The 25,882-nt window shown below is 43.4% G+C and overlaps 1 protein-coding gene across 1 annotated transcript in view; it reads left to right on the plus strand.

Moving 5' to 3' along the window:
* The window catches only part of abcd3a (ATP binding cassette subfamily D member 3a), a 121,351-nt gene extending 97,672 nt beyond the window's left edge, over positions 1 to 23,679 (plus strand). The window contains exons 22-23 of the mRNA XM_043698846.2: positions 6,055 to 6,111; positions 23,199 to 23,679. Of these exons, the coding sequence (XP_043554781.2) occupies positions 6,055 to 6,111; positions 23,199 to 23,276 (135 nt within the window). The 3' untranslated portion in view covers positions 23,277 to 23,679. The remainder of the gene's footprint in view (positions 1 to 6,054; positions 6,112 to 23,198) is intronic.
* The last annotated feature ends 2,203 nt before the right edge of the window (positions 23,680 to 25,882 follow it).

A 25,882-nucleotide genomic window follows, 5' to 3' on the forward strand; every position in this document is an offset into this window, starting at 1 on the left:
ACACAAATATTGCATGCAAGTTCATTTATACAAAAACAAATTTAGAGAGGATGGAGACAGTAGGAAATGTAAATTATATATGAAAAAATAATGATGGAAAGGATTAGTTTTTGGTCAAGTGACATTAAAAAGCTTGACACCTGATGGATAACAGATTCTCTTTTGTTTAACCTTCAAACTGGAAAAAGAATCGAGGATGGATTTGTTTTTTGCAAAATGACTGATACAAAGCTGTTAGTTTGACTTAAGCTATGTCGGATTTTACTTTTACATTTAAGTTAATGAAAGAAAATTGGTTTAGTCTAAAAAGGAATGCTGATTCACTATTATCAAGTACCACTTTTACTCCTGTCATTTTTATAAAGTTGAAATGATCAGTTAAAAGCAGTTCAGTATTGCAAAAAACATCTCTGAATTATACATTCAAAATTACAGATTTCTGGAGTAAGCAAAATTTTTTAAATTTTCAAATGTTTTAATGATTGATTTTTGTTGCACTTTCTTTGACTATTTACTGGGCGTGTTCTCAAGAGCTTGACTTTCCACTTGTCTGTCTCTATTTAACAGAACTGAAATCATTCACTGAATGGACATTGCTTCAGCCCAGCATCCTTCATCTATAAGAGCACAAGATATAGAAACAGAATTAGGCCATTCATAGAATCCCTACTATGTGAAAAGAGGCCATTCGGCCATTTGAATATGCATCTCCAAAGAACTTCCCACCCAGACACATCCCCACCCTATCCTCATAATTCCACATTACCATGACTAATCCCAGTAACCTGCACATCCCTAGACACTATGGGGGCAATTTAGCATGGCACATCCACCTAACAGTTTTGAATAATGGGGGGAAACCAGAACACTGAGCAGAAACCCACGCAGAGATGGGGCAAAAATGTAGACTCCACACAGCCATTCACCCAAGACTGGAACTCAATTCAGCAGTGTGAATCACTGAACCACCATGCCCACTCTACCAATCTACTCCGACATTCAATCGTGGCTGATATGTTTCTCAACCCTGTTCTGCCTTCTTCCAATAATGTTTGATCCCTTCTGTCTCTGTCTTCAAAGACACTTGAAGACTTGGCCTCCACAGCCCTTTATGGCAATGAGTTTCACAGGTTCACCCTCTTGCTGAAGAAATTCCTTCTCATCTCAGACCTTTGCTCTGAGGCTATGCCATGGTCTCCTATTCTCTCCTATTGGTGGAAACATTTCTTCACATCCATTCTATCCAGACCTTTCATATTCTCTAAATGTTAATGAGATATCCCTTCATCCTTCAAAACTCTGTCAAGTACAGACCCAGAGTCCTAGATGACTCCTCATATGACAAGTCATTCATTCCCAGGATCATTCTCATGAACCTCCTCTGGAATCCCTCCAACACCAGCATATCCTTCCTTAGATATGAGACACATAACTGCACATAGTATTCCAAATGCAATCTGACCAGAACTTTATACAGTACATCACTGCTGTTGTACTTTAGTCCTCTCGAATAGAGTTTTCTCGTATTGTTTTTGCCTTCCTAACTTTGAACACTAGGATTTCTAAGCCCCTTTTTCGTTTCAGATTTCTAAAGCCTTTTCCCATTTAGAAAATACTCCGTGCCTTCATTCTGCCTACTGAAGTGCATAACCTCACACTTTCCCACATTGTATTCCATCTACACTTCTTTGTCCACTCTCCTAGCCTATCCAAGTCCTCTGCTGCCTTCCTGCCTCTTCAACACTATCTATTCCTTTACCTGTCTTTGTATCAGCTGCAAACTTAGTAACACTGCCCTCAGGCCCAACACTGATTCCTGTAGAACTCCATTTGTCACTGGCTGCAATCCTGAAAAAGACCTCTTTATCCCCATTCTCCGCCTTTTTCTAGCCAGCCAATCCTCTATCCACACCAGTACCTTGCCCTGAACACCATAGTCTCCTACCTTATTTAGCAGCCTTCAATGGGGAACTTTCTCAAATGCCTTCGGATATCCAAATAGATTACATCCACTGACTCTCCTTTGCCTTGAAAGAATTCTAACTGATTTGTTAGACACAGGGGACATGGGTGTCAATGCCTTGTCCCTAGTTGCTCCTTCAGGAGGTGCTAGTGAACTGCCATTGAGCCACTGTACTCTGTGAGGGTAACAGTATCTCCTGTGAAGGATGACTGACTGACTGACTCAAGCACTTCACCAAAATTGGTGATATGGTGGACAGTGAAGGAGGTTATCTCAGAGTACAAAGGGACCTTGAGCAGATGAGCTGATGGGTCGAGGAGTGGCAGATGGAGTTTGAGGTAAATGTAAGGTATGGCATTTTGGTAAGGCAAACGAGGGTGGGACTTATGCACTTAATGGTAGGACCTTGAGGAGTGTTGCTGAACAAAAAGCCCTTGGGGTGTAGGTTGTTAGTTCCTTCAAAATGGAGTCATGGATAGACAGACATTTGGTATTCTTGCCTTTATCGGTCAGTGCACTGAGTACAGGAGTTGGAATGTCATTTTGCAGCTATACAGGATATTGGTTAGAACACTTTTGGATTACTGTGTTCAATTCTGGCCTCCCTGTTGCCGGAAAGATCATCTTAAACTTAAAAAGGTGCAGGAAACCTTTTTCAGAATATTGCCAGGGTTGGAGGGTTTGAACTGTAGGGAGAAGCTGAACAGACTTGTGGCTGTTTTCCCTCGAGTGTCAGAGGCTGAGGGGTGACCTTACAGACATTTATAAAATCACAAGCGGCACGGAAAGGGTAAATAGGCAAGGTTTTTTTTCCCCAGGGTGGGGGAATCGAAAGCTAGAGGGTGCATAGGTTTAAGGTGAGAGGGACCTGAGGGCATCTTTTTCATGCAGAGGGTAGTGCATATATTGGAGGTGTAGTGGACAGCGAAGAGGGTTACCTCAGATTACAACAGGATCTGGACCAGGTGGGCCAATGGGCTGAGAAGTGGCAGATGGAGTTTAATTCAGATAAATGCGTGGTGCTGCAATTTGGGGAAGTAAATCTTAGCAGGACTCATACACTTAATGGTACGGTCCTAGGGAGTGTTGCTGAAAAGAGAGACCTTGGAGTGCAGATTCATAGCTCCTTGAAAGTGGAGTCGCAGGTAGATAGGATAGTGAAGGCGGCGTTTGGTATGCTTTCCTTTATTGGTCAGAGTATTGAGTACAGGACTTGGGAGGTCATGTTGCGGCTGTACAGGATATTGGTTAGGCCACTGTTGGAATATTGTATGCAATTCTGGTCTCCTTCCTATCTGAAAGATGTTGTGAAACTTGAAAGGGTTCAGAAAAGATTTACAAGGATATTGCCAGGGTTGGAGCGTCTGAGCTACAGGGAGAGGCTGAACAGGCTGGTGCTGTTTTCCCTGGAGCGTCGGAGGCTGAGGGGTGACCTTATAGAGGTTTACAAAATTATGAGGAGCATGGATAGGATAAATAGACAAAGTCTTTTCCCTGGGGTCAGGGAGTCCAGAATTGAGGGCATAGGTTTAGGGTGAGAGGGGAAAGATATAAAACAGACCTAAGGGGCAACTTTTTCACGCAGAGGGTGTTATGTGTATGGAATGAGCTGCCAGAGGAAGTGGTGGAGGCTGGTACAATTGCAACATTTAAGAGGCATTTGGATGGGTATATGAATAGGAATGGTTTGGAGGGATATGGGTTGGTTGCTGGCAGGTGGGACTAGATTGGGTTGGGATATCTGGTCGTCATGGACGGGTTGAACCATGTTTCCATGCTGTACATCTCTATAACAACCTCCCCTTAACAAAGCTGCTCTGACGCAGCTGTATTTTACTGTGCACTTCCAAGTACTCCGAAATATCATCCTTAATAGTGAGCTCTAAAATCTGACCAACAACTGAGGTCAGGCTAACCGGCCTATAATTCCCAATGTCTGCTTCCCTCCCTCCTTGAACATGAGTATTACAGTGCTATTATCCAGCCCTCTGGTACCCTCCTTGACTCTTTTGATTCCTGAAATATTACCACCAGTGCCTGCACAATCTCCTCAGCTGTCTCCATCAAAATTCTGGGATGAAGTCCATTTGGTCTAGGTGACTTATCCACCTTCAGACCTTTCCGTTTTCCCAACAACTTCTCCTTGGTGATGGCCACCTCATCTCTGCTCCCGATTCTCTTGAACTTCCAGTATGCTGTTGGTGTCTTTCACCGTGAACACAAATTCAAAGTACCTATTCTGCCATTTCTTTTTTTCCCCTTTGCTACTTATCCAGCCTCATTTTCCAGCAGTTCATGTCCACTCTTGCCTCTCTTGTACCTTTTATATCTCAAACAATACTCTTGCACTTGTCTTTTTATATTGTTAATTAGCTTATCTCACTGCTTACGGGGCCTGTATATTTCTCCCATCAGGATCTTTTTCCTTTATTTTTTAATTCACGTTTGGTGATTTTTAAAGACTTTCCCTTCCTCTGGCTTACATTAATCTTCACCACATTATATTCTTTTTCATTTGCTTTTATGCTGTTCCTGACTTCCATTGTTGGCCATGGTTGCTCATCATCTCCTTAATATGTTTCTTCCTCATTGGAATGAATTTCTGCTGTACCTGCTAAATTACCTCCAGAAACACCTGCCATTTCTGCTCCACCATCTTCCCTTCCAATCAGCTCTGGCCAGCTCCCCCCTCAAGTCTTTATAGTTACCTTTACTCAATGTAATACTATTCCAGCATTTTCCTCTCAAACTGCAGGGTGAATTCTGTTGTGGTCATTGGCCTCTAGGGGTTCCTTCACTTTAATCTCTATAATCAAGTCTGCCTCATTAGACATCAACAAATCTAGAATTACCTGGTCCCTAGTGGGCTCTATCAAAAATTGCACCCAGAACATTTCTTGAAGACATTCCACAAATTCTGTTTTTTGGGATGTGCTACCAAAGTGCATATTGAAGTCCCCCGTGGTTATTGTAATGGTGTCTCTCTTGCCTTTTCTGTCTTATTATTTATTATCGCTGACCACTGCTTACGGGACCTGTATATTTCTCCCATCAGGATCTTTTATCCTTCATGGTTCCTCGACTCTACTCTCACAGATTCTGCACCTTCCAGCCCAAATAGCCGTTTGCTACTGATTTAATTTCATTTCTTACAAACAAGCCTCCCCTCCCACTCCAGCTCATCTGCCTGTCCCTTCAGTGGGATGCATATCCTTGGATATTTAGTTCCCAGCACTGATTCCCTTGCATCCACATCTCTCTGATATCCGCAACATTGTAACCAACCTTATTTACTTTGACTCTTATACGCACGCATTTGAGTACAACACTTTCAGTCTTGCATTGACTGTGCAATCATTCCCTTTCTCATAGTTGCCTCTTTATCTATTGTGCCTGAAATTGGGTTTCTGACCTTTTCCATATTCTCTGTCCTCTTTCTGACTTCTCCTGAGCCTTCCCTTGCTTTTAATGATTTTCACGCATAAACATCTTGTAGTGATGAATTATACAGGTAATCCTCTTTTAACATTGCCCAGTTTAACATTATCATGCTAATGTTTTCTTGAGTCATATTGTTATTACTGCTATTTGTTGTAGTGTGTGTCACTTTGTGAAAGTCAGATGACGTTAGGACCTCATTGGTGCTATGAGAGCTGTGTTTGTTCTTTACAAGGGAGACAGAGTAGCAAAGGAGATAGTTATTGAAGTTTGAACTTATAAAAGTAAACTTTCACAGCTGATGTGGTGGATTTCATGTAATGGTCCAATATTTCAACATGCATTTTGTTTCGCCTGGAAAAAAGGTGTCCGAAGAAACCCAACTCAGTCTTTAACTACAGGAACCTATGATTCATTTAAAAATTGTTTTACTTAAAGTAGTGTTTCTCAGGAATGGAGCCTCAACTTTGAGTGAGGGCCACCTCTGCACCTTTAGAAAATGTTTTCTGTACTGTCACATCAATTATACTTTTTTACAATTGTTATGAATTATCCCATTATTACCAAATTGTGCATAGTTGTCTCTCAGATGGACACTCTTCAATATTGTGCTGTTTCTGTTGACTGTAATCTGTACTTTGTTTGATTTAAAGGTTGGCATCACTTTGTTCACTGTGTCACACAGAAAGTCTCTCTGGACTCACCATGAGGTTAGTACCAAAAAGCCCAATTTTCATATTTTCAGATGAACACATCAGCATTTGAGACCATAATTTTAACCAATTGCATTTGACAGATAGTATCTAGGAAAGAGCTGTTCAGACACGATGGACATTGTGCGACCAAATTCAATCTGAATGTGCCTGTAGAGTGGAACTAAGTTAGAAAAAGAGAAATGAAGACACATGACTGACCCAGTCACTGCAGCCTGTCCCTCTCTCCGACCCTCCCAGTCACTGCAGCCTGTCCCTCTCTCCGACCCTCCCAGTCACCGCAGCCCGTCCCTCTTCCGACCCTCCCAGTCACTGCAGCCCGTCCCTCCCTCTCACCCTCCCAGTCACTGCTAAACCATCCCTCTCTCCGACCCTCCCAGTCCCTGCAGCCCGTCCCTCTCTCTGATCGTCCCAGTCATAGAGATGTACAGCATGGAAACAGACCCTTCGGTCCAACCCGTCCATGCCAACCAGATATCCCAACCCAATCTAGTCATAACTGCCAGCACCTGGCCCATATCCCTCCAAACCCTTCCTATTCATATACCCATCCAAATGCCTCTTAAATGTTGCAATTGTACCATCCTCCACCATTACCTCTGGCAGCTCATTCCATTCCATAGAAATCGTGGATGCATTGGTGATTATTTTCCAGAGTTCGATAGATTCAGGATCAGTCCCTGCGGATTGGAGGGTGGCTAATGTTGTACCACGTTTTAAGAAAGGAGCGAGAGAGAAAGCAGGAAATTATAGACCAGTTTGTCTGACCTCAGTGGTGGGAAAGATGCTGGAGTCCATTATAAAGGATGAAATTACGACACATCTGTAGAGCAGTAACAGAGTCAGAGTCAGCATGGATTTATGAAGGGGAAATCATGCTTGACTAATCTTCTGGAATTTTTTGAGGATGTAACTCTGAAGATGGACAAGGGAGTTCCAGTGGATGTAGTGTACCTGGACTTTCAGAAAGCCTTTGATAAAGTCCCACATAGGAGGTTAGTGAGCAAAATTACGGTGCATGGTATTGGGGGCAAAGTACTGACTTGGATTGAAAATTGGTTGGCTGACAGGAAACAAAGAGTAGTGATAAACGGCTCCCTTTCGGAATGGCAGGCAGTGACCAGTGGGTTACCACAAGGATCAGTGCTAGGACCGCAGCTTTTTACAACATATATTAATGATATAGAAGATGGTATTAATAGTAACATTAGCAAATTTGCTGATGATACAAAGCTGGGTGGCAGGGTGAAATGTGATGAGGATGTTAGGAGATTACAGGGTGACCTGGACAGGTTAGGTGAGTGGACAGATGCATGGCAGATGCAGTTTAATGTGGATAAATGTGTGGTTATCCACTTTGGTGGCAAGAACAGGAAGGCAGATTACTACCTAAATGGAGTCAAGTTAGATAAAGGGGCAGTACAAAGAGATCTGGATGTTCTTGTACACCAGTCAATGAAGGCAAGCATGCAGGTACAGCAGGTAGTGAAGAAAGCTAATAGCATGCTGGCCTTCATAACAAGAATGATTGAGTATAGAAGCAAAGAGGTTCTTCTACAGCTGTACAGGGACCTGGTGAGACCGCACCTGGAATATTATGTGCAGTTCTGGTCTCCAAATTTGAGGAGAGACATTCTGGCTATTGAGGGAGTGCAGTGTAGGTTCACGAGGTCAATTCCTGGAATGACGGGGCTATCTTATGTTGAAAGATTGGAGCGACTGGACTTGTATACCCTTGAGCTTAGAAGACTGAGAGGGGATCTGATTGAGACGTATAAGATTATTAAAGGATTGGACACTCTGGAGGCAGGGAACATGTTTCCGCTGATGGGTGAATCCCGAACCAGAGGACACAACTTAAAAATAAGGGGTAGGCCATTTAGGACAGAGATGAGGAGAAACTTCTTCACCCAGAGAGTGGTTGGTGTGTGGAAGGCACAGAAGGCAATGGAGGCCCAGTCTCTGGATTCGTTAAAGAAAGAGTTGGATAGAGCTCACAAGGATAGTGGAATCAAGGGTTATGGAGATAAGGCAGGAACAGGATACTGATTGAGGCTGATCAGCCATGATCATAATGAATGGTGGTGCAGGCTCGAAGGGCAGAATAGCCTACTCCTGCACTTATTGTCTACACGTACCACTCTCTGCGTGAAATAGTTGCCCCTTAGGTCTCTTTTATATCTTTCCCCTCTCAACCTAAACTTACGCCCTCTAGTTCTGGACTCCCCGACCCCAGGGAAAAGACTTTGCCTATTTACCCTATCCATGCCCCTCATAATTTTGTAAACCTCTATAAGGTCACCCCTCAGCCTCCGACGCTCCAGGGAAAACAGCCCCAGCCTGTTCAGCCTCTCCCTATAGCTCAAATCCTCCAACCCTGGCAACATCCTTGTAAATCTTTTCTAAATCCTTTCAAGTTTCACAACATCTTTCCAATAGGAAGGAGACCAGAATTGCATGCAATATTCCAACAGTGGCCTAACCAATGTCCTGTACAGCCGCAACATGACCTCCCAACTCCTGTACTCAATACTCTGATCAATAAAGGAAAGCATACCAAACGCCTTCTTCACTATCCTATCTACCTGCGACTCCACTTTCAAGGAGCTATGAACCTGCTCTCCAAGGTCTCTTTGTTCAGCAATACCCCTTCGGACCTTACCATTAAGTGTAGAAGTCCTGCTAAGATTTGCTTTCCCAAAATGCAGCACCTGGCATTTATCTGAATTAAACTCCATCTGCCACTTCTCAGCCCATTGGCCCATCTGGTCCAGATCCTGTTGTAATCTGAGTTAACCCTCTTCGCTGTCCACTACACCTCCAATTTTGGTGTCATCTGCAAATTTACTAACTGTACCTCTTATGCTCGCATCCAAATCATTAATGTAAATGAAAAAACATAGAGGGCCCAGCACCGATCCTTGTGGCACTCCACTGGTCACAGGCCTCCAGTCTGAAAAACAACCCTCCACCACTATCCTCTGACTTCTATCTTTGAGCTAGTTCTGTATCCAAATGGCTAGTTCTCCCTGTATTCCATGAGATCTAACCTTGCTAATTAGTCTCCCATGGGGAACCTTGTCGAACGCCTTACTGAAGCCCATATAGATCACATCTACTGCTCTGTCCTCATCTGTCCTTCTTTGTTACTTCTTCAAAAAACTCAATCAAGTTTGTGAGACATGATTTCCCATGCACAAGCCATGTTGACTATCCCTAATCAGGCCTTGCCTTTCCAAATACATGTATATCCTGTCTCTCAGGATTCCCTCCAACAACTTGCCCACCACCGAGGTCAGGTTCACCGGTCTATAGTTCCCTGGCTTGTTTTTACTGCCCTTCTTAAACAGTGGCACCACGTTTGCCAACCTCCAGTCTTCCGGCACCTCACCTGTGATTATCGATGATACAAATATCTCAGCAAAAGGCCCAGCAATCACTTCTCTCGCTTCCCACAGAGTTCTTGGGTACACCTGATCAGTTCCTAGGAATTTATCCACTTTTAACCTTTTCAAAACATCCAACACTTGCTCCTCTGTAACCTGGACATTTTGCAAGATGTCACCATCTATTTCCCTACAGTCTACATCTTCCATATCCTTTTCCACAGTCAGTACTGATGCAAAATATTCATTTAGTATCTCCCCCATTTTCCGTGGCTCCACACAAAGGCCGCCTTGCTGATCTTTGAGGGGCCCTATTCTCTCCCTAGTTACCCTTTTGTCCTTAATGTATTTGTAAAAAACCTTTTGGATTCTCCTGAATTCTATTTGCCAAAGCTATTTCATGTCCCCTTTTTGCTCTCCTGATTTCCCTCTTAAGTATACTCCTACTTCCTTTATACTCTTCTAAGGATTCACTCGATCTATCCTGTCTATACCTGGCATATACTTTCTTCTTTTTCTTAACCAAACCCTCAATTACTGTAGTCATCCAGCATTCCCTATACCTGCCAGCCTTCCCTTTCACCCTGACAGGAATATACTTTCTCTGGATTCTTGTTATCTCATTTCTGAAGGCTTTCCATTTTCCAGCCATCCCTTTACCTGCGAACATCTGCCTCCAATCAGCTTTTGAAAGTTCTTGCCTAATACCGTCAAAATTGACCTTTCTCCAATTTAGAACTTCAACTTTTAGATCTGGTCTATCCTTTTCCATCACTATTTTAAAACGAATAGAATTATGGTTGCTGGCCTGAAAGTGCTTCCCCACTGACACCTTAGTCACCTGCCCTGCCTTATTTCCCAAGAGTATGTTTAGCTTTGCACCTTCTCTAGTAGGTACGTCCACATACTGAATCAGAAAATTGTCTTGTACGCACTTAAGAAATTCCTCTCCATCTAAACCTTTAACTCTATGGCAGTTCCAGTCTATGTTTGGAAAGTTAGAATCCCCTACCGTAACTATCCTATTATTCTTACAGATCTCCTTGCAAGTTTGTTTCTCAATTTCCCTCTGATTATTGGGGGTCTATAATACCATCCCAATAAGGTGATCATCCCTTTCTTATTTCTCAGTTCCACCCAAATAACTTCCCTGGATGTATTTCTGGGAATATCTTCCCTCAGCACAGCTGTAATGCTATCCCTTATCAAAAATGTCACTCCCCCCGTCCTCTCTTGCCTCTCTTTCTATCCTCCCTGTAGCATTTGTATCCTGGAACATTAAGCTGCCAGTCCTGCCCATCCCTGAGCCATGTTTCCGTAGTTGCTATGATATCCTAGTCCCATGTTGCTAACCATGCCCTGAGTTCATCTGCCTTCCCTGTTAGGCCCCTTGCTTTGAAATAAATGCAGTTTAATTTATTAGTCCTACCTTGTCCCTGCCTGCCCTGACTGTTTGACTTACTTATGTTCTCAGCTGTACCCATCTCAGTTCGATCTCTTTCGTCACTATCTCCATGGGTCCTACCCCCCCCCCCCCCCCCCCCCCCCCACCACCTTACTAGTTTAAATCCACCCAAGTAGTTCTAGTAAATTTCCCTGCCAGTATATTAGTCCCCTTCCAATTTAGGTGCAATCCGTCCTTCTTGTACAGGTCACTTCCACCCCAAAGAGATTGCAATGATCCAAAAATGTGAATCCTTCTCCCATACACCAGCCCCTCAGCCATGCATTCATCTGCTCTATCCTCCTATTCCTGCCCTCACTAGCTCGTAGCACTGGGAGAAATCCAGATATTACTACCCTTCACTGCAGCCCGTCCCTCTCTCCGACCATCCCAGTCACTGCAGACCGTCCCACTCTCCGACCCTCCCAGTCACCGCAGCCCGTCCCTCTCTCCGACCATCCCAGTCACTGCAGACCGTCCCACTCTCCGACCATCCCAGTCACTGCAGACCGTCCCTCTCTCTGACCCTCCCAGTCACTGCAGCCCATCTGTCTCTCTCCAACCCTCCCAATCACTGCAGCCTGTCCCTCTCTCCGACCCTCCCAGTCACTGCAGCCCGTCCCTCTCTCTGACCCTCCCAGTCACCGCAGCCCGTCCCTCTTTCCGACCCTCCCAGTCACCGCAGCCCGTCCCTCTCTCCGGCCCTCCCAGTCACCGCAGACCGTCTCTCTCTCCAGCCCTCCCAGTCACCGCAGCCCGTCCCTCTCTCTGACCCTCCCAGTCACCGCAGCCCGTCCCTCTCTCTGGCCCTCCCAGTCACCGCAGCCCGTCCCTCTTTCCGACCCTCCCAGTCACTGCAGCCTGTCCCTCTCTCCGACCCTCCCAGTCACCGCAGCCTGTCCCTCTTTCCGACCCTCCCAGTCACTGCAGCCTGTCCCTCTCTCCGACCCTCCCAGTCACCGCAGCCCGTCCCTCTCTCTGGCCCTCCCAGTCACCGTAGGCCGTCTATCTCTCTGGCCCTCCCAGTCACCGCAGCCCGTCCCTCTCTCTGACCCTCCCAGTCACTGCAGACCGTCCCTCTCTCTGACCCTCCCAGTCACTGCAGTCCGTCCCTCTCTCTGACCCTCCCAGTCACTGCAGCCCGTCCCTCTCTCCGACCCTCCCAGTCACTGCAGCTCGTCCCTCTCTCCGACCCTCCCATTCACTGCAGCCCATCTGTCTCTCTCCGACCCTCCCAGTCATTGCAACCCGTCCCTCTTTCCGACCCTCCCAGTCACTGCAGCCCATCCCTCTCTCCGACCCTCCCAGTCACTGCAGCCCGTCCCTCTCTCCAACCCTCCCAGTCACTGCAACCCATCTGTCTCTCTCCGACCCGCCCAGTCACTGCAACCCAGCTGGCTCTCTCCGAGCCTCTCAGTCACTGCAGCCCGTCCCTCTCTCCGACCCTCCCAGTCACTGCAGCCCGTCCCTCTCTCTGACCCTCCCAGTCACTGCAGACCGTCCCTCTCTCTGACCCTCCCAGTCACTGCAGTCCGTCCCTCTCTCTGACCCTCCCAGTCACTGCAGCCCGTCCCTCTCTCCGACCCTCCCAGTCACTGCAGCTCGTCCCTCTCTCCGACCCTCCCATTCACTGCAGCCCATCTGTCTCTCTCCGACCCTCCCAGTCATTGCAACCCGTCCCTCTTTCCGACCCTCCCAGTCACTGCAGCCCATCCCTCTCTCCGACCCTCCCAGTCACTGCAGCCCGTCCCTCTCTCCAACCCTCCCAGTCACTGCAACCCATCTGTCTCTCTCCGACCCGCCCAGTCACTGCAACCCAGCTGTCTCTCTCCGAGCCTCTCAGTCACTGCAGCCCGTCCCTCTCTCCGACCCTCCCAGTCACTGCAGCCCGTCCCTCTCTCCGACTCTCCCAGTCATTGCAGCCCATCCCTCTCTCTGACCCTCCCAGTCACTGCAGTCTGTCCCTCTCTCCGACCCTCCAAGTTGGTCACTGCCAACGTTCCCTCTCGCCGACTCTCCCTGTTACCCACTGCAGACCGTCCGTCTCGCAGACCCTCCCAGTCACTGCAGATCTTCCCTCTCACCAACCCCACTAGTCACTGCAGACCTTCCCTCTACCGACCCTGGTAGTTAATCATGGTAGATCTTCCTTCTTATGGACCCTCCTGCAGACCTCCCCTCTTATTGACCCTCTTAGAACTGCAGGCCTTAGCAATGTAAAGTCTCTCGACTGTAAATGAAGAAGGCCCCACAGAACTACACATTCATCTTTGAATTTAATGTGAAATCTAATTTGCTTAACATTTTTTAAAATTGCACTTCTTTGGAACAAATACAGCTTAGTGAGGACGCCCTATACTTTAACGTTATTTTGTAAAAGAAAATGCAGGAACCACACCCCATGTCTCAAGTTACACGGTTTTCACTACACCATAAGATGATAAGATGTAGGGCAAAAGTAAGCCAGTCAGCCCAGTGACTCTGCTCCGCCAATCATTGCAATCAAGGCTGATCTGATAATCCTCAACTCCACTTTCCTGCCATTTCTCCATAACTCAGTAAAAATCAGTCTAAGTCTTGAATATATAGCCACCCAATCTCTACCATCCTCTACTGTAAAGAATTCCACAGATTCACTATCCTCTGAGAGAAGAAATTCCGCATTGTCTTAAATGGGCAGCCCCTTAGTATGAGATTATACCCTCTGGCCCTAGACTCAACCACAATGGGGAATAACTTCTGCGTCTATTCTGTTAAGGTTGGCTCTCATTCCTTTAAATGGCAGTAAGTATATTCCTGATGAAGGACTTTTGCCCGAAACATCGATTTTCCTGCTCCTCGGATGCTGCCTAAACTGCTGTGCTTTTCCAGCACCACTCTAATCCAGAATCTGGTTTCCAGCATCTGCAGTCATTGTTTTTGCCTAGTAAGTATAGCCCAAACATACTCAACCTCTCCTTATAAAACAGACTCTCCCATATCTGGGATCAACTTTGTGAATCTTTTGTGGACTGCCTCCAGTGCCAGTATAGTGACAAGTGTCTTGAATAGATTATGGCAAGATTTCTATATTTTTATTAGTAGACAAACAGGAGGCTGGAAGAACACAGCAAGCCAGGCAGCATCAGGAGGTAGAGAAGTCAACGTTTCAGGTATTAACCCTTCTTCAGGACTAGATGAAGGGGTAGGGAAAGCTAGATATACTTATACTCCATTTCCTTTGGAAAAGACCTTCTATTTTCCCTTTCAATATGCTCACATTAGGTTTACTCTATGTAGGAGAGACCTAGCGCAGATTGGATAGCCACTTTTTCTTGCAGTCCACAAACACAATCTGGAGCTCCAGTCATGTGTTATTTTAATGCTTCATCTCGCTGACCTCTTTGCTGGGACTCCTACATTGTTCTACTGAAGCTTAACATAATGATGAGCAGCACCTCATCCTTGAGGCATCTTACAATTTTCCAAACTCAACATTGAGTTTCAGACCATAAACCACTGGTTGTATTTTGTTCCCTTTGCTTCAATGGTTTTGGTTTATGCTTTTTTTTTGGTTTTTGTTTTTGGTTGGCTACTGTTTATTATTCTCTCCTCTAGCTGCTTCTTTTGTTTCTTTGCTGTCAAATTGTCACTCCATTTGGCTTGCTGTTTTGTCACCTCTTGTCATTTAATTTCTCCTGTCATTTACCCTATTATATACCTTCCAATTGTTTCCCAGGCCCAACCCAAGTTTACTTGCTTCAAATTTATTTGTTTCATCTATGTAAAAGGCACCTCCACAAAGTGATCTTTGAACTATGAATTTGTTTGTATGTAACCCACTTTTAATTGAGTCATTTTAATTTTGAAATTACCCAGCTGAAAAGGTAAAAGGTTTGTTTACTACAATTGAATTCTTAGCAACGTAAGTAAAACTCATGAAGTTACAAACTAAATATTTTTATTTGTTTATCAGTGTCATTAGCTGGGCAGTGTGGACATGAGTGTCGTTGGCTGGACAGCATTTACTGCCCATCTCTAGTTGGGAAAGTGGTGATAAGCTGCCTTCTTGAACCATTGCGGTCCATGGAGGTGGACCCACAGTGCCCTTAGGCAGGAATCAAAGATTTTGACCCAGTGACAGTGAAGGAATGGTGATCTGTTTCCAAGTCAGGATGGTGAGTGGTTTAGAGAGGAACTTGCAAGTGGTGGTATTTCTGTATATCTGCTTCCCTTGCCCTTCTAGAGGGGAGAGACTACTTAAGGATCTCTGATAAATTTCTGCAGTGCATCTTGTAGATAGTACACACCGATGCTGCTGAGCATTGGTGGTGGATGTTTGTGGATGTGGTCTTAATCAAGTGGGCTGCTTGTTCCTGGATGATGTCAAGCTTCTTGAGTACTGTTGGAGCTGCACCCATCCAGGCAAATGGGGAATATTCCATCACAATCCTGACCTTGCCAGACTCTGGCAGTGCTTAGATCGTCTCTTTTTGGAGATGGTGGTGTTACTTGACAGAATATTACATACAAGGATAAATGCTGATAAGGATAAAAGATATTTATAAATGTGAAACAGTAGCCAGTGAACAGTACAAAATGTGATGTAACAACCGTGTTTAAGAAGGGAAAATATAAGCCGGTTAGCCTAACCTCGATAATTGATGAGATTTTAGAGTCCACATTTAAGTATGAGATTGCGGAGTCCTTGGATAAATAGAACTAAGTCAGCACAGCTTTGTCAAAGGAAGGTTATTCCTGACAAACCTGTTAGAACTTTTTGAGGAGGTAATGAACACTATAGACAAAGGAAAGCAAGTGGACTTGATCTAATTCAATCTGCAGAAGGTCTTTGACAAGGTGCTGTACAGAAGGCTGCTAAATAAGAGCACATGGTTTTAGGAGTGAGGTACTGGTATGGACAGAGAATTTGGCTGCCTGGCAGAATGTACAATGTGGGGATAAAGGGATTTTTTCAGCATGGCAGTCAGTGACGAGTGGAGTACTGCAGAAGTCTGCAATGGGACCATAACTATTCGCGTTATAAGTTTATGACCTGGACAAAGGAATTGAGGGCATTGCTGCTAAGTTTGCAGATGACACAAAGATAGGTGGAGGGACAAGTAGTGTCGGGGCAGTGGGTAAGGCCTATAAGGACTTGGACGAGCTAGGAGAGTGGGCAGAGAAATGGCAGATGGAGTACAATGTGGAAAAGTGCGAGGTTCTGCACTCTGGTAGGCAGAATAGAACCATGTACTATTTTCTAAATGGGGAAAGGCTTTGAAAATCTGAAGCATAAGGGAACTTGGAGGGTCCTAGTTAGGATTCTCTTAATGCTAACATGCAGGTTCAGTTTGTTGTTTTGAAAGGACTAGAATACAATACCAGTGGTGTACTGCTGAGGTGGTATAAGGATCTGGTCAGACCCCATGTGAAATATTTTGTGCAGTTTTGGGCCCCGTATCTAAGGAAGGATCTGATGGCATTAGAGGAGGTTGAAAGGAGGTTTGCAAGAATAATCCCAGGAATGAAAGGCTTGTCATATGAGGAGCGATTGAGGACTCTAATGTTAATAGAACATTACAGGGCAATAAAGCCCTTCAGCCCTTGATGTTGCACCGACCTGTGGAACCAATCTGAAGCCCATCTAACCTACACTATTCCACTCTTATCCATATGTTTACCCAATAACTATTTAAATGCACTAAAAGTTGGTGAGCCTATTACTGTTATATGCATGGCATTCCACGCCCCTACTACTCTGAGTAAAGAAACTACCTCTGATGTCTGTTCTATATCTATTACCCCTTAATTTAAAGCTATGTCTCCTCATGTTAGCCATTACCATCCGAGGAAAAAGACTCCCCCACTGTCCACCCAATCTAACCCTCTGATTATCTTATATGTCTCAATTAAGTTACCTCTCAACCTTGTTCTCTCTAATGAAGACAGCCTCAAGTCCCTCAACCTTTCCTCTAAGACCTTCCCTCCATACCAGGCATCATCCTAGTAAATCACCTCTGATCCCTTTCCAAAACTTCCAAATCCTTCCTATAATGCGGTGACTGGAACTGTACGTAATACTCCAAGTGCGGCAGATGACACACAGATTAATGGAGTGCTGGATAGTGTGGAGGGCTGTTATAGGTTACAACGGGACATTGACAGGATGCAGAACTAGGCTGATAAGTGGCAGATGGAGTTCAAAAGTGTGAAGTCATTCACTTTGGAAGGTTGAATTTGAATATAGGGTTTGAATACAGAATATAGGGTTTGACGGCAGGATTCTTGGCCGTGTGGAGGAACAGAGGGATCTTGGGTCCATGTCCATAGATCCCTCAAAGTTGCTACTCAAGTTGGTAGGGTTATTAAGAAGGCATATGGTATGTTGGCCTTCATTAGCAGGGGGAATTGAGCTTAAGAGCCATGAGGTTATGCCCCATCGCTGTAGAGCCCTGGTTAGACTACACTTGGAATATTGTGTTCAGTTCTGGTTGCCTCATTATAGGAAAGATGAGGAAGCTTTAGCGGGGGTGCAGAGGAGATTTACCAGGATCCTGCCTGGACTGGAGGGCAAGTTTTATGAAAAACGTTTGAGAGAGCAACTGCTTTTCTCATTGGAGTGAAGGGGGGTGAGAGGTGACTTGATAAAGGTGTATAAGATAATGAGAGGCATTGATAGAGTGAATTGTCAGAAATGTTTTCTCAGGGTGGAAATGGCTACCACAAGGTGATATAATTTTAAGGTGATTGTAGGAAGGTTTAAGGGTGATGTCAGAGGTTGGTTCTTTGCATAGAAAGTGGTGGGTGCATGGAATGCACTGCCAGGGGTGTTGATAGAGTCACATACATTAAGGACATTTAAGCGACTCTTGGATAGGCACATGAATGGTGGTAAAGTGAAGGGTACATAGGTTAGTCTGATCTTAGAATAGGATACAAGGTCAGCACAACATCAAGGGCCGAAGGGCCTGTACTGTGCTGTTACTGTTCTATGTTCTTAGTCTGCATTTTTCTAAATGTGAGTAAACCCTGTCTTTAAGAATCTTCTCCAGTAATTTCCCTGATTATCCCTGTTGGCCTTCTTAAATAAAGGAACAACATTGGCTATTTTCCAATCATCTAGATCCTCTCCTGTGACTAAAGAGGATACATAGATTTTGTACCAGTCTCCAACAATTACCTCACGTGCCTCCCTCAGCATTCTGCAATAGATCCCATCAGGTCCTGGGGACCTGTCCAGGTTAATGCTTTTCAAAACTCCTAATAGTTTTTCTTTTAAATACTGACAAGCTCTAGAGTATCAACATACCCCTCCCAGGACTCACCGCAATTACTATGTCCTCCTCCTTTGTGAATCTGATGAAAAACATTCATTATGGACCTCGCCGCTTCCTCCGGCTCCACATGTAAATTCCCTCCTTTGTTTTTGAATGGACCTACCTTTTCCCTACTTACCATTTGCTCCTTATATATGTATAAAATGCCATGGGATTTTCCTTAATCCTGTTTGTTAAATATATTTTAGGGCCCCTTTTAGCCCACCTAATTCTTTGTTTGAGTTCTTTCCAGCTATTCTTTTGAGGGCTCTGTCTGTTTTCTGTTTCCTAAACCTTACATATGTCTCCTTTTTTGACTTGATGAAGCTCTGTTTTTCTTGTCATCTCAGATTTCCCGAATCTTGCCATCCTTATTCTTCATTAGCACAGCAACATGCTCATCCTGAACTCTAATCAACTGGCTTTTAAAAGATTTCTACATGCCAGATGTGGAATTACCCTCAAACAGGCACCCCCAACCTACAGTCCCCAGTTCTAATTATACAGTAGATACCCTTCCCCCCCCCCCCCAATTTAATACTTCCACTACTTGTGTTCTTATCCTTAAATATCTTAAAATGATTAGAGTTATGGTTACTGTTCCTGAAATGTTCCCCTACTGAAAATTCAATCATCTCACTGGGCTCGTTCCCCAATCCAGGTCTAGTATGGCTCCCTCTCACGTTGGACTACATACATATTGTTTCAAAAAGCCATTCTGCTATGTCTAACAAATTTACCCTCCATCCAAGCCCCTGGCACTAAATGAGTCCCAGTCAATACTAGGCATGTTAAAATAACCCACCATAACAACCTAATTGATTTAAGCTTTTCTATAATCTGTCCACATATCTCTTCCTTTATTACCTACTGGCTGTTGGGAGGCATATAATCCAGTCCCATCAAAGTGACTCACCCTTCATATTCCTGAGCTGTACTCGCATCACATTGCTGGATGAACCCTACAAGGTGTCTCACAGAGTACAGCTGTAATATTCTCCCTTATCAGCAACGCAACTCCCCCATCTCTGTTACATCACTCTCTATCTCACCTGGCCATCTAAATACCCCGTTAAGCTATCTTGTCCCTCTCTCTACCAGTATCTGTTACAGCTACAACATCACAGTTATATGTATTAATCTAAACCCCCTATGTCATCTGCCTTACCTGTCATACTCCTCACATTAGAACAAATACACTTAAGACTGACAGCTCTGCCACATTTAATAACCTCTCCCAGCTGTTCTTCCATTAAGCCTTATTCGCCTGAGTCTTTGATGACTCCTCAGTCATTTTACTTGCTGACTTAATGCACTGGTTCCCACTACCCCCCACCACCACACTAGTTTAAATCCTTCCAAATGACACTAGCAAACTTCTTTGCCACGTTTGCCATATATTTGCAATCTTCCTATTGCTAACTTCATTGGCATGTGGTGCAGGAAGTAACCTGATATTGCAACCCTTGAGGTCAAAACCTCTGGCTGCTCACTCTGTCCATTCACAATATCCTATGTCTGCTCAGAGACTTCCTTGATCCTGAAAAGCGTGACACTGGAAAAGCACAGCAGGTCAGGCAGCATCTGAGGCGCAGGAGAGTTGATGTTTCTAGCATAAGCGCTTCATTAGGAATGTGAGGGTTGAGGAGATGAGCTTAGAGATAAATCGGGGGTTAAAGGTAGGGGGGAAGGTAGGTGGGTGATAGTGATAGGTTGGAGGGGAGGGTGGAGTGGATAGGTGGGAAGGAAATGGACAGGTAGGACAGTTCAAGAGGGCAATGCTGAGTTGGAGGGTTGAATCTAGCATGATGTTGGGGGAGGGGTGATGAGGAAAGTGATGAAGTCAATGTTGATACTGTGTGGTTGAATGGTCCCTAGGCGGAAAATAAGGCACTCTTCCTCCAGTCATAGGATGGCTTTGATTTGGTGGTGGAGGAGGTCTCGGACTTCCATCTACTGCAATGGGTACAGTAGATGAGGTGTTTGGATGTGCAGGAAAATCTCTGCCAGATGTGCCAACTAAATAGATTAGAACTCTACTCAGTGGAATTTAAAAGAATGAGAGGTGATCTCATTGAAACATATATGATTCTTAAAGGTCTTGACAGCATAAATGCTGAGAGGATGTTTCCCCTCATGGGGAAGTCTGGGACTAGAGGACATAATCTCAAACTGGTTGCCCTTTATTCTGAGACTGAGATGTGGAGAATTTTCTTATGAGGATTCTCGTAGTTCCTTGCCAGAGAGAGCTAAGGGGACACAGTCTTTGTGTATACTTTTGGAAGGACATAGATTCTTGATCAATAGGGGAATTGATGGCTATGGGAAGAAGGAAGGAAAGTGAATGTTTGAGAGTCGGGTCAGCCCAGCCGTGATCCAATTGAATGATGGAGCAGGCTCGAGGACCTGAACCCCTTACTCCTGTTTCTATTTCTTACCTTCCAATGGTCTTGTATTCAGTTCAGCCATTCAGTGAAGGTTCATAGCTTGCAGTGGAAATATTGGTTGCCCAATATTGCTCAAAGTTGAAGAGTCGGGTTCAGCTATTGCAATGGAGTTTGCCTTTCGAGGTGGACTCAGTAAGTTGAGTAGCTTACGGGAATGGGTGTAGGTCCCTTTTCCTTACTCCTTGCCTCTGTGACACTTGAAGATTATCTCATTTGAGCAGAACCAGGATGATTTCTAGAAACCCCTCTCTGCAACTGAGTGTCTGAGTGAAAATCTAACTCTTCATTCAATTCACAGTTGGTTTGGCTGAGAGCTCTTGCCTGGACTTGTGCTCTGATCCTCTCCTGAGGTATCTGCACAGAAAATAGCTATCATCAACCATACTGTATATGGTTCAAAACTCAAAATACTGGTATGCAATTCCAATATGTCAATGTTCCTCAGGAAAAGGTGAGGAAGTTAATTATCGCTGGAATCCCTTTTGAGATATCTTGCTAAAACCTTGCCGTTATCACTAAAGCTATAATTTTTCACACTTTTTAAATATTAAATCGGATGTTCTTTGAAGCTATTTTTGATCCTTCTTGAGATATGTGCAGTGTGTTTCCTCCAACAAGTTGATGACTCCTGAATCCACAAGAGAAGTTGAATGACTTTTGACAGCCTTTTCGATTAAGGCTCTGCATCTACATAAAGAAAGAGTGGCTTTTTAACACAACCTTTCAGTATCATCACCACCCAATTCATAACGTATTACTTTACGAACATTTTTCCATTCTGGTAAAGGTTGTCAACCTGAAACATTAACTTTATTTCTCATTTCACAGGTGTTGCCTAACCCGCTGAGTATTTTCAACACTTTCTGTCTTTAGCAAAGTTTAATCAAAGTTCAAGCTCATTATTATGATTAAGTCAGTGTTGATTTCAACTTCTCAGCTCTCCTAACTTTGAAGGGCCATTGTGTTCATTTAACACAGAACCTGGGATATTCTACTTGTTTGTCCAGAGGTTGTCTAAACTGAATATGTCTGGATGTTAGCTGCCTACTGGGCAATTAGGGATGGTCAATAAATGCTGGACTAGCCAGATACGTCTATATCCTGAATGAATTAAAAACGCAGTATTTCATCATTTTTCTTCAGTTTTCTGAAAGTTAACAATGATATTGATTTATATAATGCACTCCATGTTGGGCAGCACAGTGATTTAGTGGTTAGCACTGCTGCCTCACAGCACCAAGGACCTGGATTCAATTCCAGCCTCCGGCGACTGTCTGTGTGGAGTTTGCACATTCTCCCAGTGTCGCTGGGTGCTAAAGTCTCCCCCCACAGTCCAAAGATGTGCAGGTTAGATGGATTGGCTGTGCTAAACTGTCATATAGTGTCCAGGGATGTGCAGGATTAAACATGCAAAATGCTGGGTTATGTGGATAGGGAAGGGGGCAGGTCTGGGTGGGTGCCCTAAGGAGGGGACAGTGTGGACTCATTGGCCAAGTGGCCTGCTTCCTCACTGTAGGGATTCTATATCCCTGGCAATTGTTTTTTATCTGGACTGTTTACATTTGAAAGTCAGTTTTGGCAAGGAGCTGGCATGCTTATGATTTGCAGATGAGTTTCTGATCTAAACTCAGGCCATTCAGAAAAATTGTCGAAATGAGGGAGTCTTCCCTTAGTACAAGTGAAGAAGCTGACTTATGCTGTTTGCATTTACCTTCTGGGGCTAATTCCAAGATGAAGGAGGATATATTTTTACCTTAGTCATTATGTAATGAAAGCACATATAAAAAAAAAAGCAGGAAGAAAACTGAGGTGGAGAAAATAATTTTGAGCGTAAGTGTTTTGTCATTTGATTTTGTATTTGAAGCAATGAAAATCCAGAATTATAACAGGCTTGATGTATTATAGTTTTAAAAAGTTTCAAACTTCACTTATTTGTTCCTTTTTCAAAATTTACCCTGTCATAAATATGAGTTTGACTTTGCAGTGTTAAACTCTATTTGAAACAAGTAACAATAGTCTTTGACTTTTTCAATAATTAGAATCCCCTCAGTTTGATTTCTGTATTTTGAACAGCAGGTCTAAATAAAGGTACATTGGACCTTCTGGTTTATAAAGATTATAACATTGCTCAAATGAGCAAAGCCTTTGTTTGAAACTGCTAAATTCATTTTATGCTTCAAAATACAACTTTAGATTGTATAAAGAATATTTAAAGAACTTATGTTTTTACTACCCTTACTCCAAGTATGAGTTGATATGTACCTTTACAGATTGAACATGCTGTTAATTTCAAAACTAAGTAATAATGATGCTAGAATGGGTTGTCTTATGAAAGGCCATATCATGTTACAGTAATAGTGGATATTTGTGTGCATGATTATGAAGTATCATAGGTCACCAGCACCAACTCCAAATTGCTTATTCATACTGGTATTAAAGGTAATTTTGGTTCATTTGATTTTTTTTTACACTGAGGTGATTTATTATATAATCTTTCTTTCTTTCCCAGTACTACCTGCACATGGATGGCAGAGGCAATTATGAATTTAAGCCAATTACTGCAGACACAGTGGAATTTGGTTCTTAAACTCCATCTGCCAATTTGATTATGGCAGGAGCGGACTGAATTGCAGAATAAATCTGTTCAATATGCATTCTCTTGTGCACTAACTTAGTGCTTCAACTTGTAATTAATGTCAGTTTTAAAAAGTGTTGTAAAAACTGAATGATTACACTATTAATTTGTAGTCTTGTTGAGAGTTGTATATTTGGAAATATTAATATGGAGACTCACATCTATTAAAATCCATCTAGGAAATGTTTGAATTAATATCTTTAATTAAGATAAATTAAAATGTTTTATGTACAGTACAAATGAAGTAATCTAGGAATGCACTACTTAATGGCATGTTCATGATATGCAATAATTTGATATCTACAAGTCATTTCCTAATGTTTTACAGAAAAAAATAAACTGAAAACTTAATGTGTTCTTGCTGTATGACTAATTAATTGCCTTTGTGGTCAACAAAGTGTAATATTTAAGTTGGATCTCTAAATATGAAGACAGTTCATTCATTTGGAATAGCATCCATGAAAGAGCTGCACATAAGTTATACAGAGGAACCTTGGTTATCCAAATATCAATTATCTGAATAAAGGTCCCAATAGAAACATTACATCAAAGAGCTGTTTCAACATTGATCGCGTCTTTTGTTTACAATGTTTAAAAATGAACTTAGCTTACTGAACTGCTGCTGAGAACAGTTCTGGACATTGATGGGAGTCCAGGCACCATCTCCAAAAGACTGACCGACCGCCCTCTCTCCCCACACTTTCCCTGAAGTACATAGGGGTGTACCATAAACCCTGTTTCTCCAGGTAATCTCTCCAAAATTGTCCTGTATAGGGCAAAGGTGGAATGCGCGCACACACTATTTTGAGACTCTCACCCCAAAGGCAGCAGCAGATTTGCTTTTGGTGTCCAGTCTGGCTGCCCGGAGGGGAGGAGGTGGGAGGTGCTGACGAGGTCTCATGGGGGCAGGGTCGCACCCAGTGGGGGGAGGGGTGGGGGTGTTGGACGGGGTTGGGTGGCCAGGCAGGGCCTTACATGCTGTGTGCTGCCGCCTAGTCTCCTCAATGGGGAGCGGACTGAGCAAGTGCACACTGTGTCAATCACATTGAACTGATGTGGTGGGGAGCATGGAGGTGGGTGTGGGGGAACTGAGTAGAGGCTTCATCAATGCTGCTGGTCTCTTACACACAAGTGTGTGACTGCTTAGAAACAAACCCTGAGGCAGAACTAGAGTTCAAGGCAGGCAGAGTGAGGAACAAGGAAATTTCAGAAAACTCCGAGCCCCAGAGGAGAGGCATTGAATCAATTAACCGAATAATCAATTATCCGAACAAAATAGTGCCCGTCCATCTCGTTCAGATAATCGAGGTTTCTCTGTATGAGCAATTCATTTTTAAAAGAACAGTGGCCGAAATAAACTTACTTTGCGCTCCATCATTTTAAATCGGACACAAACAACACAATGTCACAGCGGTAAAATAACAAAGATATTAATTCTCCATCTTCCTACAGGAGTCTCACATGCAAAGTTTATAATTTTTAATGTGCAAATCATAAGAAAATCAGTGATTTTTCTAGCAATAGAATTTACTTCCAATTGATTTCAGATATCTTTGTTTTTAGTAAGTAAGTAATACAAATTGGTTTCAAAATCTATACAGCTTCATGGGATTTATATGATGGAGAAATAACCTCTGAGAGTGAAAGGTGAAGAAACATAGAGGAGTCTCAGAACAGTAGAACACACAATTCATGACACCATGAACCACATTCTTTTGCCCTTTGCAGACTGTTTCACGATCCAATTATGATGCGGTGTTCTATGAGTCGCAGGGATGACTTTTCATAATGAAAAACTCCTTCGCTACGTTTTTAAAATTCTACCATTTTGATAACTACACTTCCTTATTTATAATTGAAAAATTTTGAAAGGAAAAGCATCTCTCAACAATGTGTTACTGGTGATCTTCTTACGCAAGCAGGCATGTTTGCTAAATTCGATTCGTTGACTCATACTGATCATTAGATACAAGATTTAAAGATTATGGAAAGGGTGCTGTTCTCTGTCAAATACCATGCTGTGCTTTGAAAAAAAAAATGCTAATGCTGAAAAAAAAAGATACCAAAAGTCAAGGTTGTTTATATCACCTGCGAATCCATTATCTTGCGAATTGATTAGACGAGTGTTTCAATTGACCATAGTTTATTTGCAGTTGGTGGTGTCGTTTCCCCGAGAAGGTAAATTCCATTTGCAGAATAATTGTATGATTTTACTTATTTGGGATCCCGAATGTGTTCTATACTATCTTTCATACAATAGCAAAGTTACACAGTGTAATTTATCATAGCCAATTTGAGAAATGTTTAATCTGCACAAAGCTACTTGGTTTGGAATCAATTATTTTCTCGTATATAATTGGAAAGTATTAAATTCCCGATTAACAACAATTTTTGATATAAGCGTGTTCAGTCTAAAATGAGTAATCTGCGTGATAAGCAGAAAAAACTATTGAAATAAAGCTTTACTTTTACTGTTATTGATGTGCAGTTAAGGAAGTGTGTTTCAAACAAGCATATAGACAAGGGCGGGGGTGTGGTGTGTTTCACCACATTCAAAA

Source organism: Chiloscyllium plagiosum, unplaced genomic scaffold (genome assembly GCF_037043375.1).
Source record: "Chiloscyllium plagiosum isolate Xiang-an unplaced genomic scaffold, Cpla_swu_hap1 HiC_scaffold_9, whole genome shotgun sequence".
NCBI lineage: Eukaryota > Metazoa > Chordata > Chondrichthyes > Orectolobiformes > Hemiscylliidae > Chiloscyllium > Chiloscyllium plagiosum.